This window comes from Scatophagus argus, chromosome 2 (genome assembly GCF_020382885.2).
Source record: "Scatophagus argus isolate fScaArg1 chromosome 2, fScaArg1.pri, whole genome shotgun sequence".
Taxonomy (NCBI): Eukaryota; Metazoa; Chordata; class Actinopteri; family Scatophagidae; genus Scatophagus; species Scatophagus argus.
Window position 1 is genome coordinate 2,450,797 of NC_058494.1, and position 14,452 is coordinate 2,465,248.

Here is a 14,452-nt window from a genome sequence, read left to right on the forward strand (position 1 = left end):
ATTATGCCCTACATGCCCATCTACTGTCACTGAAGTTCTCCAGGCTGAGCTCAATGTAGATATAGGATGAAGATGTCATCTGTGTGGATATGACGCTCATGTGAAAATAAACTCTTCGCCTTAGGTAACGGTGCCAGCCATCACATAAGGGCCACGCTTTATTTTTCAAGTGATTTTGAAATCTTGCTGTATGATTTTGTTGGGAAAGCTAGAGTAATTTCTATGTTCATTTACAGCCCATTCTTCTCTGTGTCTCTATGTGATCTGTGCATTGCTGCCTGCCTTAGTGATTGGGTGCTTGATGCTTGATGCATCTAAAGGACTGCCCACTGCTCCTGTGTGTGTTTCACTGCATGTAATTTGCCGGGTGTTGCATGTGTGTGTTCAACTAAGGATGGGTCAAATGCAGAAGTGTCAATAAAGCTGATTCTTCTTCTTCTTCTTCTTCTCAAGTGTTATTCTTCATTATCCACTAACCTGCAAGTAATCTTTGATTTCTATGTGCATTGGGTTCGGGTCCACATTGTTCTCAGCTCTCCTCACTCAGCTCCAAGGTTAATCAGCACAGATCACCTGTCTGCCCAGACTTATTCTCCTGGATAACCTACAATCCTTCTGCGCCTCACCTCACCTCACCTCACCTCACCTCACCTCACCTCACCTCACCTCACCTCACCTCACCTCACCTCACCTCTCTGCCTCCTGCCTCCTGCCTTTCCCCTCTGCTCATCAAGACAACTGGATTCAGGAAAACTCATCTAAAGGACTATTTGCAAGATAAGGAATCATTATTTGTACATAGAAAAAGACTTGTAAATTCTACGAGCTGTGGTTTGAAACACTCCTCTACCTAAACATAACAACCCAACTTTACAACCCACTTTAAAGATACTATAGTATCGATGTTGGTTGTATTAAGAGGTGGACTAAGTCAGGTGTGTCCCCACTGAAGACCCAGGTACCAAATGCACGGCCTGCCACTGCCGTACAGATATCGTTCACTCTCTCTACTGTCATTGACCTCTTTACTGGTTGAAGAAGGGAACTGTCTTTTATGAAAGTTTTATAATGTTTGGAAAATGTGCACTCATGAATTGTAACAAATACAGTATGCTTTGTATTCTGATGCTGAATATGCAAAATGTATTATATTAACATTGAAAATGTTCTGAGATTCTTGAAGAAAATAAAAAATATTTGTAGAAGTATTAAGATGAAATCACATTTATGTAATCCAATGGATTACATTACTGATTACAAAAAATGCCATGTAATTTGCATTCAGTAACTAACTATTTTTCAAAGCATATCAAAGTATATAACATATTTCAGTAATCTGACTTCACTTTACCATACTATACTATACTATATTATAAGTATAGTATAAGTATTGTGACAGCTGACCATTACACCAACAGAGACTTGAATGGGAATGACACTGTGTTCTAAATACACAGAGAGCTATGCAGCTATAACGGCTTCCACTCTTCTGGGAAGGCTTTCCATAAGATTTTTTGTGTTTTTGTGGCAATTTTTGTCCATTCATGCAATAGAGCATTTGTGAGGGCAGGCACTGATGTTGGACCAAAAGGCCTGGCTTGAACTCTCCAGTTCATCCCAAAGGTGTTGGATGGGGTTGAGGTCAGGACTCTATGTGGGCCACTCGAATTCTTCCACACCAAACTCATCCAAACATGTTTTTATGGACTTTGCTTTGTGCACTGTGGCACAGTCATGCTGGAATAAAAAAGGTCCTTCCCCAAACTGTTGCCACGAAGTTGGAAGCATAGCATTGTCCAAAATGTCTTGCATTAAGATTTCCCTTTGCTGGAAGTGAGAGGCTGAACCCAACCCCTGACAAACACCCCAATAAAGAGGTGCGTCTGTATATTTTTGTCTTTATGGTGTATACTATATTAATGTATAGTATACACCATACAGTATAGTATACTCTATCATCCATTGGCTCCAGTGCTTGGAGGCTGGTGGATTCATTACCTCAGCATTATTAAAATCCTGGAGACAGCCCTAGTTATGTTAATTAACAGCGTGGCCAGCGTGTTCATCACCTAAGTGTCATCCTTTGTGTCTCTGTGAAAGATCTGAGGAGAAAAACATCCATGATACATGAGACAAACATACAGCAAACAGTGGGCATTTCATGCATATCATGTTTTTGTGTGTATGTGTGTGTGTGTGTGTGTGTGTGTGTGTGTGTGTGTGTGTGCTGGTGAGATTTGTTCAACATTTCACTGTCAGCCAGAGAATGGCCTAAATGAGGGTCATCCTTTCCTCTGAGGAAGGTCACCTCTATAGAACCCCCCCCCCCCCCCCCCCCCCACACACACACACACACACACACACATACACACACACACACACACACACACACATACACACACACACACACACACACACACACTTCTCTGCTCTGCGTTATTTTACCCTGTGGTTTCTCTGTGCTGAACATGTTGTGAGCACTTTATTAACACTCTGTGTTAATAAACAGACACTCATATTTAGTGGTTACATAATTTCACAACACTGTTCCAAACCCAGGAATTTAACCTGCTAAATACTGTACACTGCACAGTCAAATAGTCGAGGACAACCAAACTTACATGCTCATGCCAAAGGGATTTTGAGTAACCTTCCAGTCAAAGCCCTGTTCAATTGTCATTAATGATTTTATTCCATAACCACTCCAGCCTTAGAGCTTATAAATCAAAAATGTCATTTTGTGGGCGGAGTTTTCTATGGCTGGCGATCCTCTATGGGCCCTCGGGGAGGTAATGTCAACTCCCAAAATATATTTTCCTTAACTAACACAATTTTGTTAAAATTAATGTCTAACATGAATCACAAATCTTTATTTCTTCTCTTTTCTATCCTCTTTCACTGAGGAGGCCTGTGCAGTGCCTCTAAAATTAATCTTCAAAAGTCAGTAAGCAAAAAATAAAGTAAAAAAGTTTCTTATAATATCACTTATCCTGCTCACTCTCTTGCTATTAAATCTGCTTTTAAGCAAAAGCGGCACATTCAGCAGTTAGACCCTGAACTGGCCTCTTTTTTCCGGTGTGTCTAAATGGGACTGTGATTTACGAGACTGCTTAGTCTATGCTGACTTGCCTCGTAGAATTAAGGCCCAACCTAATCAGCCCCCTCCCCAGTGGAAGGAACAGTTAGCTACCAGCAGACTGGTTAGAAACATCTCTTTCACAGATGTGTTTCCTATGGAACTGTATATGGTGATATGCTTTTGTGGCTAAGCATGATACATATGTTATAAAGAGGTCATCAAGAAGTAACATAAACAAAGGATGCCGTAAGGTAAAATTTCCCCAATTATCCTGGTGCAGCACGTTTTAATTATAGAAATCATCATGTCGATATGTTAAGATTCCCTGGCACAGAAAAAGTCAATCTGTCAACAAGAACACTGGATCATGATTTGCCACTAATGAGAAGAGAATCTTTCTGGGTCACAGACCACATGACCCACACTGTAATGTTCTTATTGGTTTGTTATGGTCACCCACAATTCTGAAATAGGTTTGCTCTTATTATAATGGTCTAATGGACAACACTTTAAAATGAGGTCTAGTTTATCACTGTCTGTTAATTGTTTTGTTCTGGTTCCTTTTCCTATGAACGTGTCACCCAAATCTCAAATTCTTAATAGTACAGTAGATCAAATGACTATGTTATGTTCAACCTGAATTCTGTCTCTTGTAGTGATGAATCCAATGAAAGCTAGCACCCACCTCTGTGGTTCCCATCAGCTATATGAAATGTTCTTTCAGCACATTGTTTTGTTTTAACAGACAGGAACTTTATTGCTCTCATTAGCTTTATATTAAAATATGGCAGACATAGAAAAAGCCCTGAAACCCACTGCTCACTTCTCAAAACTAGTTGCTGGTCAACACAGAAGAGCATTTGGCAGCTAAATTTCCTAGCAGTATGTAACTTTGTATGTATCCTCAGCATTTGTTAACACTAACCCCTGCAAATGGAGAGGCAAAAAAAGGGAGAGGCTGTCAGACTAGTCAGAGTATGTGTCCTTGGGGAAATGGTCACAGATTTATCACCAGTAACAGAGGGGTGTGGAACTGAATTCATTATTGGTCAGTCAATTCTAGACGACAGCAAATTTCTCAGGAGAAAAGGTTTGGCACTAGACAAATTCTGTCGCAGCTCAGCTGTCAAGTCCTTCATGTCCCCAGCCAGAAATGTGAGCAAAATGAGGCAAACAGACACATGAAGTCACCGAGTTGATATGCATTTTGTATTTTCCTCACAAGCTAAATGTCCTCCAAATAAAAACAGCACCAGCCGTTTCAGCAAGTGCCTCCTCTGGTGGCAATTGTAATTATGATGCTCTTTCCTGTTCCACAGTCAGTGTTTTTTCAAAGGCAGACCCTAACCTTAGCTATGTGCTAAGTGATTCATGTCACACTTGTGTAAACAAGGTACTAACTAGAGAATGCAATGAACACACTGAAGCAGAGCTTGTGCAATTCAGTGATTTAATGAGCAAAATACGAATGGTCAAAAGGTTTTCATAAGATAGAGGCAGGCCATTGTTAAAGCCAGATGAAGCAATCTTAACCGGCAAGCAACATCAAACGAGCAAATATCCATACAAGAGGCGAATCCATTTTGGAATTTTAGGTTGGTGAGATTCTCCCGACCTTCTGAGTCAAAACAATTCTGACTTCCTATTTCAGATGGCATGTGCTATAAATACATGTGGGAGAGAAAACTAACAAAGAACAGCTAGAAGTCACCGATCACGAAGGCGGGAAAAGTGACAAAGCCAAGAAGCATAAAACAAAACATGATACATGAGAGTCAGCTGACAAAATGAAACAGGAAATAACTAAAATAAAACCTTAAAACCATGACACTTAAAATAGCATTTGGAATTTTACTGCATTATGCTGAACTCCAAACCTTCAATGTGTGTCTGTTCACTTTAAAGATTAGGCCTTTAGTACAACCTTCTTTAATAAACAATAAAATCACAAATATTTAAGTGCTGATTGAGGTTTCTAAATTGAAATATGTACATATAAATATCTATGTGAGCTGAGCAACACTTGAACTCTGCCCCTCTCACTTTTGCAATCCCAGCTACACCTCTGCATGCATACGTGCATCAGGTGGAGATCATATTTCAAGAATGTCTCACCGTGGGCACGCCCCAACTCCACTATTCACCAGAAGAAAAAAGAAAAAAAAAGAGAGGAAGAAAGAAGAACTTTGAACGTCAAGCTAGAACTGAAGTGTGTTTGCTGTACAGATGGACTCTCAGACCAAAACAGGGAAGGTTTACCTCCAGCCACACAGAGCAGGCAAAGTGAGTATTTGATCTTTCCTCTATCAGTGGCAGCGATCATTCACGAGTGTGAGATATGAAGACTGTCTTGACGCTAAGGTAAATACATGATAAAAAAACAGATGATGTACTGTCACACTGGCTCATAATACTGCGTGACCTAGTGCTTTAACTGGTAAGACATAAGTGTAAAATATTGTTTTCCCGGTGTCAGGCAGATTCTGCAGTTAGCTGAAGGAATGAATATATGAGCCATGGTTTTGGTACAGAATACTTTCAGTCTTTCCGTGTGTTACTCAACGGAGACTCTACTGCAGGTATCCGAAGGAACAAGTTTAAACACAGCACAGTTTCCATTCTACACATTCCTGTGCTGCCCTGACAGCTACCACACACTCATGCTGCGTAGCATATCTGCACTGCCTATTTGACTGAATCTCCAAACTTAATCTTAACATTAACTATCACACCTATAACCTTCAAATCAGTGTTACTCTGCTGTAAATGATTACAGTTTAAATGAATTATATGAAACAATTTGTAAATGTGAGCTACTTCCAGTAATGATAAGATTGTACTTGTGTAGCATTCAAACAAACATGCATGCACTCCCTCTTTTATTTTGAAGGAAGGACTGAGTCAGAGGTTTGTCCTTATTTATAGTGAGACACTCCTCCGGACCTTTAGACATGGAAAACACAGAAAAGATGTGACTAATGTTTATCTCTCTGTGTCACATGTGGGAGGGGTGAAACTGAAAGGATGCTAAAATTAAGTAATCTGTCTTATTAACTTGAACAACCATATCCGTGATGGGTGTGATATATAATCACACTTGATTGTAGCCAGTGTTATCCTGAGTTGTCATGATCAACCTCTGCTTTCTCTGCCCTTAACCATCTCTCTCTCTCTCTGTCTCTTGTCAGAAATGGAAGCCAGTGTGGCTGTCTCTGTTTCCCCAAAGCAGCAGTGGAGTGGGTCGACTGGAGATTCAGGATATGGGAGGTACATTCGTGTTTTCACCGCGTTACCATTATTTGTCCCACTGACATGCAAAAGGACAGTTTCAGTAAATCAATGTTTTGTGCTCTTAGGATTTTATACCATTTATGATGGAGTTGTGTTGAGCAAGTAAAAGCTGTTGTTGGAAACTGTAGACTGTAGATGGTGTTCTAAAGAGTATTTTAAAGAAAATTTAAAAAACAGATAGCTATTTCAGCTTGGCCTTCAGCACTTTTGACACAAATCCTCTGTTAATGGGGTGTGAAGGTACCAGGTAGGGGTACTAGTAGGTTTATTTCTCAAGTGTTTCCAAGATGAGTATGCTATTCATTTTAAATAATACCAAACTCCATGCAAACATTTCAATGACATCTACATGCTGTATGTGTTTTTTGGAGAGTCGTGCAAAACATTTTTATATCGCTTCCTGGGAAGACAAGCATGAGCAGGGAAAGACATCCCCTGTCATGAGAAATGATGCAGACACAGCCCATAGGTGGAAGAGATTCTGAAAGCTTAATTCAAGACCAGAATTGGTGATGGAGTTATGTGAACTCAGTGGATACGTCTGCACGATGTTATAAACCTGATGTCACATGAAGGCTTTGCTTGTGAGCATATTAGATAACTGGTCCTACAACTATAAACTCAAATGTGCAGTGCAACCTAAACAGTGACTAGTATTCCTCAGTGTAGAGAGCTGTCCAGATGTCTGATAGACGCTGTGTGTAGTACAGTGCAATGCACCACAGTGGAACACAGTTAGACTGTGTGTTGTTCTAAATGATATCCCGTGTGTGTGTGTGTGTGTGTGTGTGTGTGTGTGTTGACAACGGACCAGCTGAGGGGGTCCCACCAAAGTGTGAACACTGACACAGGGTTTTTCTCAATTAAAACTTATTTAATTAACCTTAATTAAAGTTATTTTTTATAGCAGTTTTCATACAATAATTGCCAAAACAACAGCGTCGCCCAAAGAGCTTTACACAATAAAAAACAGGACAATCCTTCCCACCACCGTCACCTCTGAGGCAACACCAGAGGTGGGATCATTTTAAAAATTTAAATGCATAATAAATTTTAAAATAATGTAAAAGAGTTAATGTATGAACAGAAAGACAAACAAAGCAAATAAATAAACTATAAAAACGAATAAATGCTGAATAGCAATGGATAATAAAATAACAAAACAGAGTTACAGAAATAAAAGGAACAGACATGAAAGGTGGAATGTTAAAAAGAAAACAAAGTTAAATATAAAATCTAAATATAGGGACGATAAACGTCTGAAAATAAAAATAGACAGCAGAGAGCTGACTTGAAAGTGTCCACATGGTGAGAGCTGGTTGAATTAGGAAGGAGCTTCACTTCCTTATCTTCTCTGACTAACATACTTTAATATTTTATGAGTTTGTATTTTGTATATATGTGTATTTTGTGTTGAAGCCAAGATGATCCAAATAGATGTCTTATAATCAACTAGCTTCTCAGATCATTTCCAGATATTTAATATTTGATGAATAATAATAACAGAAAAATTTGGAATCAGAATAAAATAAATAATACGTCATATATCACCTTCTTCACCAAATGTTTTTAAAACTCTCTGCTGAAGACATAAAAATGAAAATGTTGACCTCTAGTGTTTATTTTTTGTCCTTGCATATAAGTCAGTTTTGTCTGACTTTTTATAATACAACTTAATGTGTCTTTTAAAATATGTTTTCAATTGTATTCTTTTTTACTTTATTAATCACAGATAATTACATATTTAGCAAAATGTTTACCAATGATCTCATACACTATATTCTATTGTATTTACTTTTTAAATGGTTGATTTTTTAATTTATAGAGTGAACCTCAACAATGTCATCTAACTTCCATCTCCAGGTGTCAGTCCAACACTGTGAAATTCTTTTCCTGTCACATAATTAATAACCTTTTCCACCTTTCCCTTAACCTGTTTCTCATCAGCCTCTGAGAAGTGCAGCAGCACTATGGCATGTTCATTGGGGTTTTACAGAGAGCACACTCAGTAATAGAGGTCTAACTGTATTTGGGGGTAAACCCCAGCAGGGTTAACTAATTACATTCAGCAAATAAACAACATGTAAAATAATGTAAAATAAACAACAACAAGATGTGACAGGCCTAAGAGCTAAACACTCCAACCATGATGTACTAATGTGCTGGAGTTCATCCAGGGTCAATTTTTTAAGACTGTTCTAAAGTAAAACATACTGCTTTGCTGTTTGCCCAGTAGGTGTGTGAAGATGCAGGAATGTTTGATGTCGTGTTGGGAATACACAAGATTTATTTTGTGGTTTCAGTTATTCTCTCTTGTTTCTTGCTTTAAAGGGCAACATGGTGAGTAAATACAGCTTTGTATATGCTGAAAAAACATATGGCAATAACTGAACTAAGCTGAACTTGTAAATACTAAAGGCTTCCGTTTGTGTGCATGTGTGCAGGATTTGTTGCAGCACTGTAAATAATAGCTATCTGCCTTGTGAGCAAGCGTCACACGATATGTAATGCATAATGAGATGAGACATTCAGATACCAGTTTTCCTGTTAAAGGTTTTTTCTGGGAGTTTTTCCTTAGTCGATGTGAGGGTCGAAGGGCAGAGGATGTTGCTGATGTTATGTTAAGCCCTTTGAGACAAACTGCTTGTAAAAATGGGCTATACAAATAAAGTTGACTTGACTTGACTTGACTTCCTTAATGATACTAATATCTGAACATCAACATTACCAACTACTGACCCAATGTGTTAAAAAAATAATTTGATTTAAGAGGTGTATACTACTAACCCTGCATGGATGGTATGTTATGGATGTGCGAGAAGAAGAGCACAAGTCACTTGCCCTTAATGGATTTTGGCTTGTTGTATGGCCTAAAATCTGTTAGGTTTGAAGGACCCTGTTTTGGGTCCTGTTTCTAAAAAACAAACTGTGTGGTATTAGTACACTCTTGAACTCATGAATGCCAGTTCCAGCGTGTTAAGCTGTATTGGAGATGTATGTGCATATGTTTACCTGATGATGAGGCTGATTTTTCATGTTAGTATTCTTTATTAAATTCACTTTTTTTATATAAATGTATTGTTAGAATTGGAAAATAAATATGTGATGTATGCAGTGATTCACATGTCCGAAACAAGGCTATGCATGTGTTAAATTGGACAGAAAAATACACCTTACATCTGTATTTAGCTTAGCATCTGTACTTAGCTTTGCAACTTAGTATCACCAAAGTGCTTGGTTTGTCCATTCTGAGCTACTGTAGAAACATGGCAGTGCAACATGTCAGACTATGTAGAAGTGTTTTTTAGTTTGGTGATGATAAGGAATATGAAATTCCATTTCTGTCACTATGTCTCCTTATTCCCACACACTGAACTTTTAAGATGATCTTTTTGGTTTTCTTGGTAAATAATCTCAATATAACAATTTTGTGTCTGTTGGTCTGTTGTATTCTCCAGGCGGCGGAGTTGGAGGGGATCATGGTACTGGGGTCAGGAGACATCACCACCAGCCTCATGTGGACAGGAAGGTGAAGGTGGTCCGACTGTCTGAGCTGATCAGTGTCCTCAGACTCCCCCCAAATGCCGAAGCCTGTCCCATGGTGACTCTTTGAAGTTGTTTCTAATTTTCGTATCTATGAGAAATCGTGTAATTAAATTTACAAAGCGGTATGTGTGCTGTTTGCAGGAGAACATGTCAGCATTTTGCGTGGAGACACAGGACAGAACAATGGTGTTTGCTGCTCTCAAGGACGACTGTGTGGACTGGGTGGAAAAACTGTGCCATAACACGTTTCAGGTGAGAGGAAAACGCAACTCACATTAGCTGAGCTAAATATTTGCACTTTGGTAATTGTTAAGTTAAAACAGACCATAAGCGGGCATCATGCCAGTTTTGTAGCTTGTATACAATGCCTGGTTTAGGTGTATTCTCCGTTGATTTACAACCCCCCTCTCTCTTTGGCCTCTGTCTCTCTCAGCGAGGCGGCGGCTCAAGTTCTAGTCGGCTTCATATGGAGGAGAACGTGATATATGCCTCAGCAGATGAAGGTATAGCTTCTGATCTCCCACCTTTCAACAGCCGTCTGTTCTTCTGAGACTTGTTTGTATTCCTTAACCGATCTCACTTTCCTGTTTCGAATGGATTTGTTGTTTCAGTCTGTCGCATGAAAAGCAAAGCAATTGTGATGAACAGCATACTTTTATGAAAGTGGTGATTGGTTGCACATGACACGCTCCTGTTTAGACTGAAGGGAATGTATCTTTGGGTATCTTTTCACACACGGGTGCATCCTAGCACATGTGCACAAGACACACAGCCAGACGAAAAAGATCTCTCCCAGATTTCTCCCAGAAAAGACAGTCATGTAATACGCACACTTATCAAGATCACAGAATATACACCGACAACGTTTCTAATACATATAGATTATGAAATACATGAATAATGAAGAATGTTGATCCAGGAGAACAATTTAGCAGCCTGAGGTGTGGCACCTTTGCTGTATGAACTTGCAAATTTCTTCCTACCTGGAGAAAGAGAAATGAAAGAAACTTAATATATACAAATGTAACAGCATCTTTAATATGTGGTGTAAAACAGCGGTTAGTCTTATCTTGTTTTATTTAATTCAAATATTGTCTTTCTTGCCAGCCTCAGAGTATTGGGTGGCGATTCAGAAGACTGACGCAGCGACTCGCTGCGGCCTGCAGGGGTCATACTGGCTGGAGGTGGGGAGAGAGGCACTGCTGCTGAGAGAAAAACAGAAGAAGAACATTGTTAGCGAATGGCCATACGAACTGCTGAGACGATATGGAAAAGACAAGGTAAGGTTTTCAGTATTACAAACAATCCCAGCTTCCATTAAAACTGATGTGTGCACATTTCTATAACAGCATGCTGTATTGGATTCGTTTTCAAGTTTAGAACTGCTGGCCGTATGGGTGTTCTTTATTTGATTCTCTTCTTGTTCTCACCAGCTCACCTTAACCATTGAGGCAGGCAGACGCTGTGAATCTGGTCCTGGATCATTCACCTTTGAGACGCAGCAGGCTGAGAAAATATTCTCCATGATTCAGAGTACCATCAAACGAAAGACTTCCCCTGTTACAATAAGCAACCAAAACCAAGAGGGTGAGAAAGTTATCGTTACCAACATACAGGCTCTTTCCCCTCTCCCCAAAATACCCGATATGACCAGCATGTCTGCCCTTCTCGAGGACAAACTGAGGACACAGGAGAGGAAATGCGCTGCTTCAGAGGAGAGTGCACCTGCTCGGGAAGATTTGGTTGCTTCATCAGAGTGTGTGTCAGCACAGCCAGCTCCTATCACCCTCATGCCTCTGCCACTGGTCCCCACACTTGACAGTCACTCTGGGGGTCAGTGTGGAGGCCAGTCAGAAGCTGTATATGCTGACCCAGATCACTGCATTCGGTCTGCACCAAAACTGCAATCGGCCACCGGTCTATATGTAGACCCAGCCAGTGTTCTCCCACTGAAACCCCCCAGTTCAAGAAAAACTGACACTCCCTCTCCCATTTCCTTTGATTCAGTCCCCTCCATTAACATCGATTCAGATTGCGTCTACTCTGAGGTGTACGACAAAATCAGTCCAGTTCAGATCAAACAAACGGTCACTTTGGCGGGTGATGAACCCATCTATAGTGAGCCCATGAGCAAGGCGGAAATGTCTCATAAAAAGGAGAGTAAACCGGACCCTTTTTCCCACCTTTATGCTCAAGTCTGCAAAACAACACCATCATCTTCTTCATCTTTGATCCTTGTCCCTTCCTGCTCTTCACCTTCTTCTTCCTCTTCTTCTGCTATTTCTAACAGTATGAGCACAACAAAGGCTGCAGACCAGTCTCTTGATGATGTAATCTATGAAAACCTGGGCATCATTTAATTTAGATCATTTAGAAATGAGCTGTGAACAAAGTAAAACAAGCATTTTACAGTTGGCCCACAAAACTAGACTAGAGAGGGCCAAATTTCCCTCCACCTATCACTCCACCCGTTTCTATCTATTTTGCACATTTTGGGACTCATGACAAACAGTTTTTAGAAGAGAGATTAAAACTGATGCAGCAGATGGATTTATTTCACACATTTTTCTTCCTTATCAAAACGTGGTGCCTACATTACCCACAATGCAACTCTACCATATACAACTCAATAGGAGTTTTGAGTGTGTTTGAGAAGCTAAAGTAGACTGAAGCAGAGATGAGCAGCAGCTAGAGAGGTCTGCTAGGCTCATTTCTTTCTTTTCTCGCACAAAATGTTTTTTTTCAGCCAAAGTTTAAAAAATGTTTTGTAAATATTTTTTAATAGCCATTCAGTAAAGAAAGTGACAGGATCAGACTTACGCCCAGGGAAGTGTCAGACTTTTAAGATATTCATTTAGATATGCTGACAAGAAATTTTCCCTATAGTTACTTCTCAGCTTGTTTTTTATTGAAATTATGTATTGTGTCGTATAAACAGTTATATCTAAACAGTGAAGATGAAATCAGTATTTTTCGTTTTCACAATGTGTTACTCAAAGTATATTTTTGCTTTGTAGGTTGTGTCACTTCTCTGTGTGAACACTGTAGATAATGTTTTTGTAATGTATGTTTCAACTTCATAACCCCTGACTGATATGATCAGTAGCTTGTCGTGGCTAATGTTTAGCTAATGTTTGCAAACTTTACACAAATATTGTCGTCTAAAAGACCAAGGGGTCCTCATACCTAAATGAGTGAATAGGTCAATTGCCACTGACTTCCTTGAATATATATGACCACTGAAGATAAAAAATGTGAAAAATCCAAATATGCGAAAAAGTCACACTTTGTGTAGGTTTAGGCACGAATGAAAATAATTACCTTAGTTACATAACTTCTTACATTATAATAAGTTAATGTTGACTTTTGGTTTTCACGAGACACAAGTCTGACACTGGCAGTTTTGTTTTCTGACCGTTCATCCGCCCCAGCCTCGTCCCTGTGTGGACCCTGTTTTTCTTTATACCGTGTGAGCTGATCTCCTTTGATCATAATTATTATGGGCACTACAAGTCGTGGCATAACAATAAATGCAAATATGGGCTTGTATATTACTATTGTAAAAAGTTTCTTGCACAGCCAATCTATTTTTCTTGCTGAGCTGAATGCATACGGTGCCACATCAGCAGATGAAAGAAACAGATTTACTGGCAGAACATCACAGCACATGACATTAAAATGTACTTCAAGGAGACTTTTCAAGCAGACAGATTTAACTGTTTTGGCACGCTCGGCAGCATCTGTACAGAGGTTGTGAAAAATCTTGATTGGATCTGAAACAAAAATTTTATTCTTAAACTGCTTGTAAAAATGGGCTATACAAATAAAGTTGACTTGATTTGACTTGACTTCTTTTGTGCATTAAGTAGGTATTTTGTTCCAAGTTTAAGTTTAAGTGCCAGATTGTGACATCCCAAATCACCTTGCTGTTGGAAGGTAATTATGATTTGTTCCTTTACACAAGTTAGATTATCTCTAAATATGAAACTGCATATTTACTGTTTTATTTTAGCTTGTGGAAAAAAAATCTCCCAGGTTTTTTTTTTTCTCCTTTAGAGGAAGAACTCATTTCCAGTACCCCCAGTAAGTACCCCCCCCCCACACACACACACACACTGTGCGTGGTGGATTCATTTGACACATGTATTTTGTCAAATGTAATGTTCATGTAACATCATCACCTGGATGTTTTGCCATGATAAGGTGACCTTGAAGTGTTAATTGGTAATATCTAACCTGCCACCTTTGTCTTATAAATATCACGTTTTGTTGATAGAATTTCTGTAGTCAGGTTGTCATGTTTACAGTGTATGCAGCATGTATGTATGTATGTATGTATGCAATGGAGTATTTTACAGGAGGTGAACACCACTAACTCTACAGTAAACTGTATAGATTTGAGCCTTGCCGTGTACATAATCATTCATTATTCATTAGACTCACAAATTTAGATGATTTTGTCTATTAGTGAAACTGTATAATCTTAAAATCTCCATCAGAACAGAATTTTCTGATTGTTTGTCATAATAACATGAA

At 39.2% G+C, this 14,452-nt stretch overlaps 1 protein-coding gene across 1 annotated transcript; it reads left to right on the forward strand.

Annotated features, from left to right (window-relative positions):
* The first annotated feature begins 5,228 nt into the window (after positions 1-5,228).
* On the forward strand, positions 5,229-13,931 carry LOC124065462 (docking protein 1-like). Its single transcript, XM_046400892.1, has 7 exons — positions 5,229-5,362; positions 6,268-6,346; positions 9,829-9,971; positions 10,058-10,168; positions 10,350-10,419; positions 11,024-11,196; positions 11,350-13,931. Exons 1-7 carry the CDS (start codon positions 5,306-5,308, stop codon positions 12,274-12,276), a joined length of 1,560 nt encoding a protein of 519 aa, XP_046256848.1. The 5' UTR covers positions 5,229-5,305; the 3' UTR covers positions 12,277-13,931.
* The last annotated feature ends 521 nt before the right edge of the window (positions 13,932-14,452 follow it).

Excerpts from the sequence above, each read along its gene's own strand:
- LOC124065462 (XM_046400892.1), top strand. The coding sequence starts at position 5,306 with ATGGACTCTCAGACCAAAACAGGGAAGGTTTACCTCCAGCCACACAGA. Across the intron at positions 9,972-10,057 it reads ATGCCGAAGCCTGTCCCATG|GAGAACATGTCAGCATTTTG; the intron begins GTGACTCTTTGA and ends TGCTGTTTGCAG. Across the intron at positions 10,169-10,349 it reads TGTGCCATAACACGTTTCAG|CGAGGCGGCGGCTCAAGTTC; the intron begins GTGAGAGGAAAA and ends TGTCTCTCTCAG.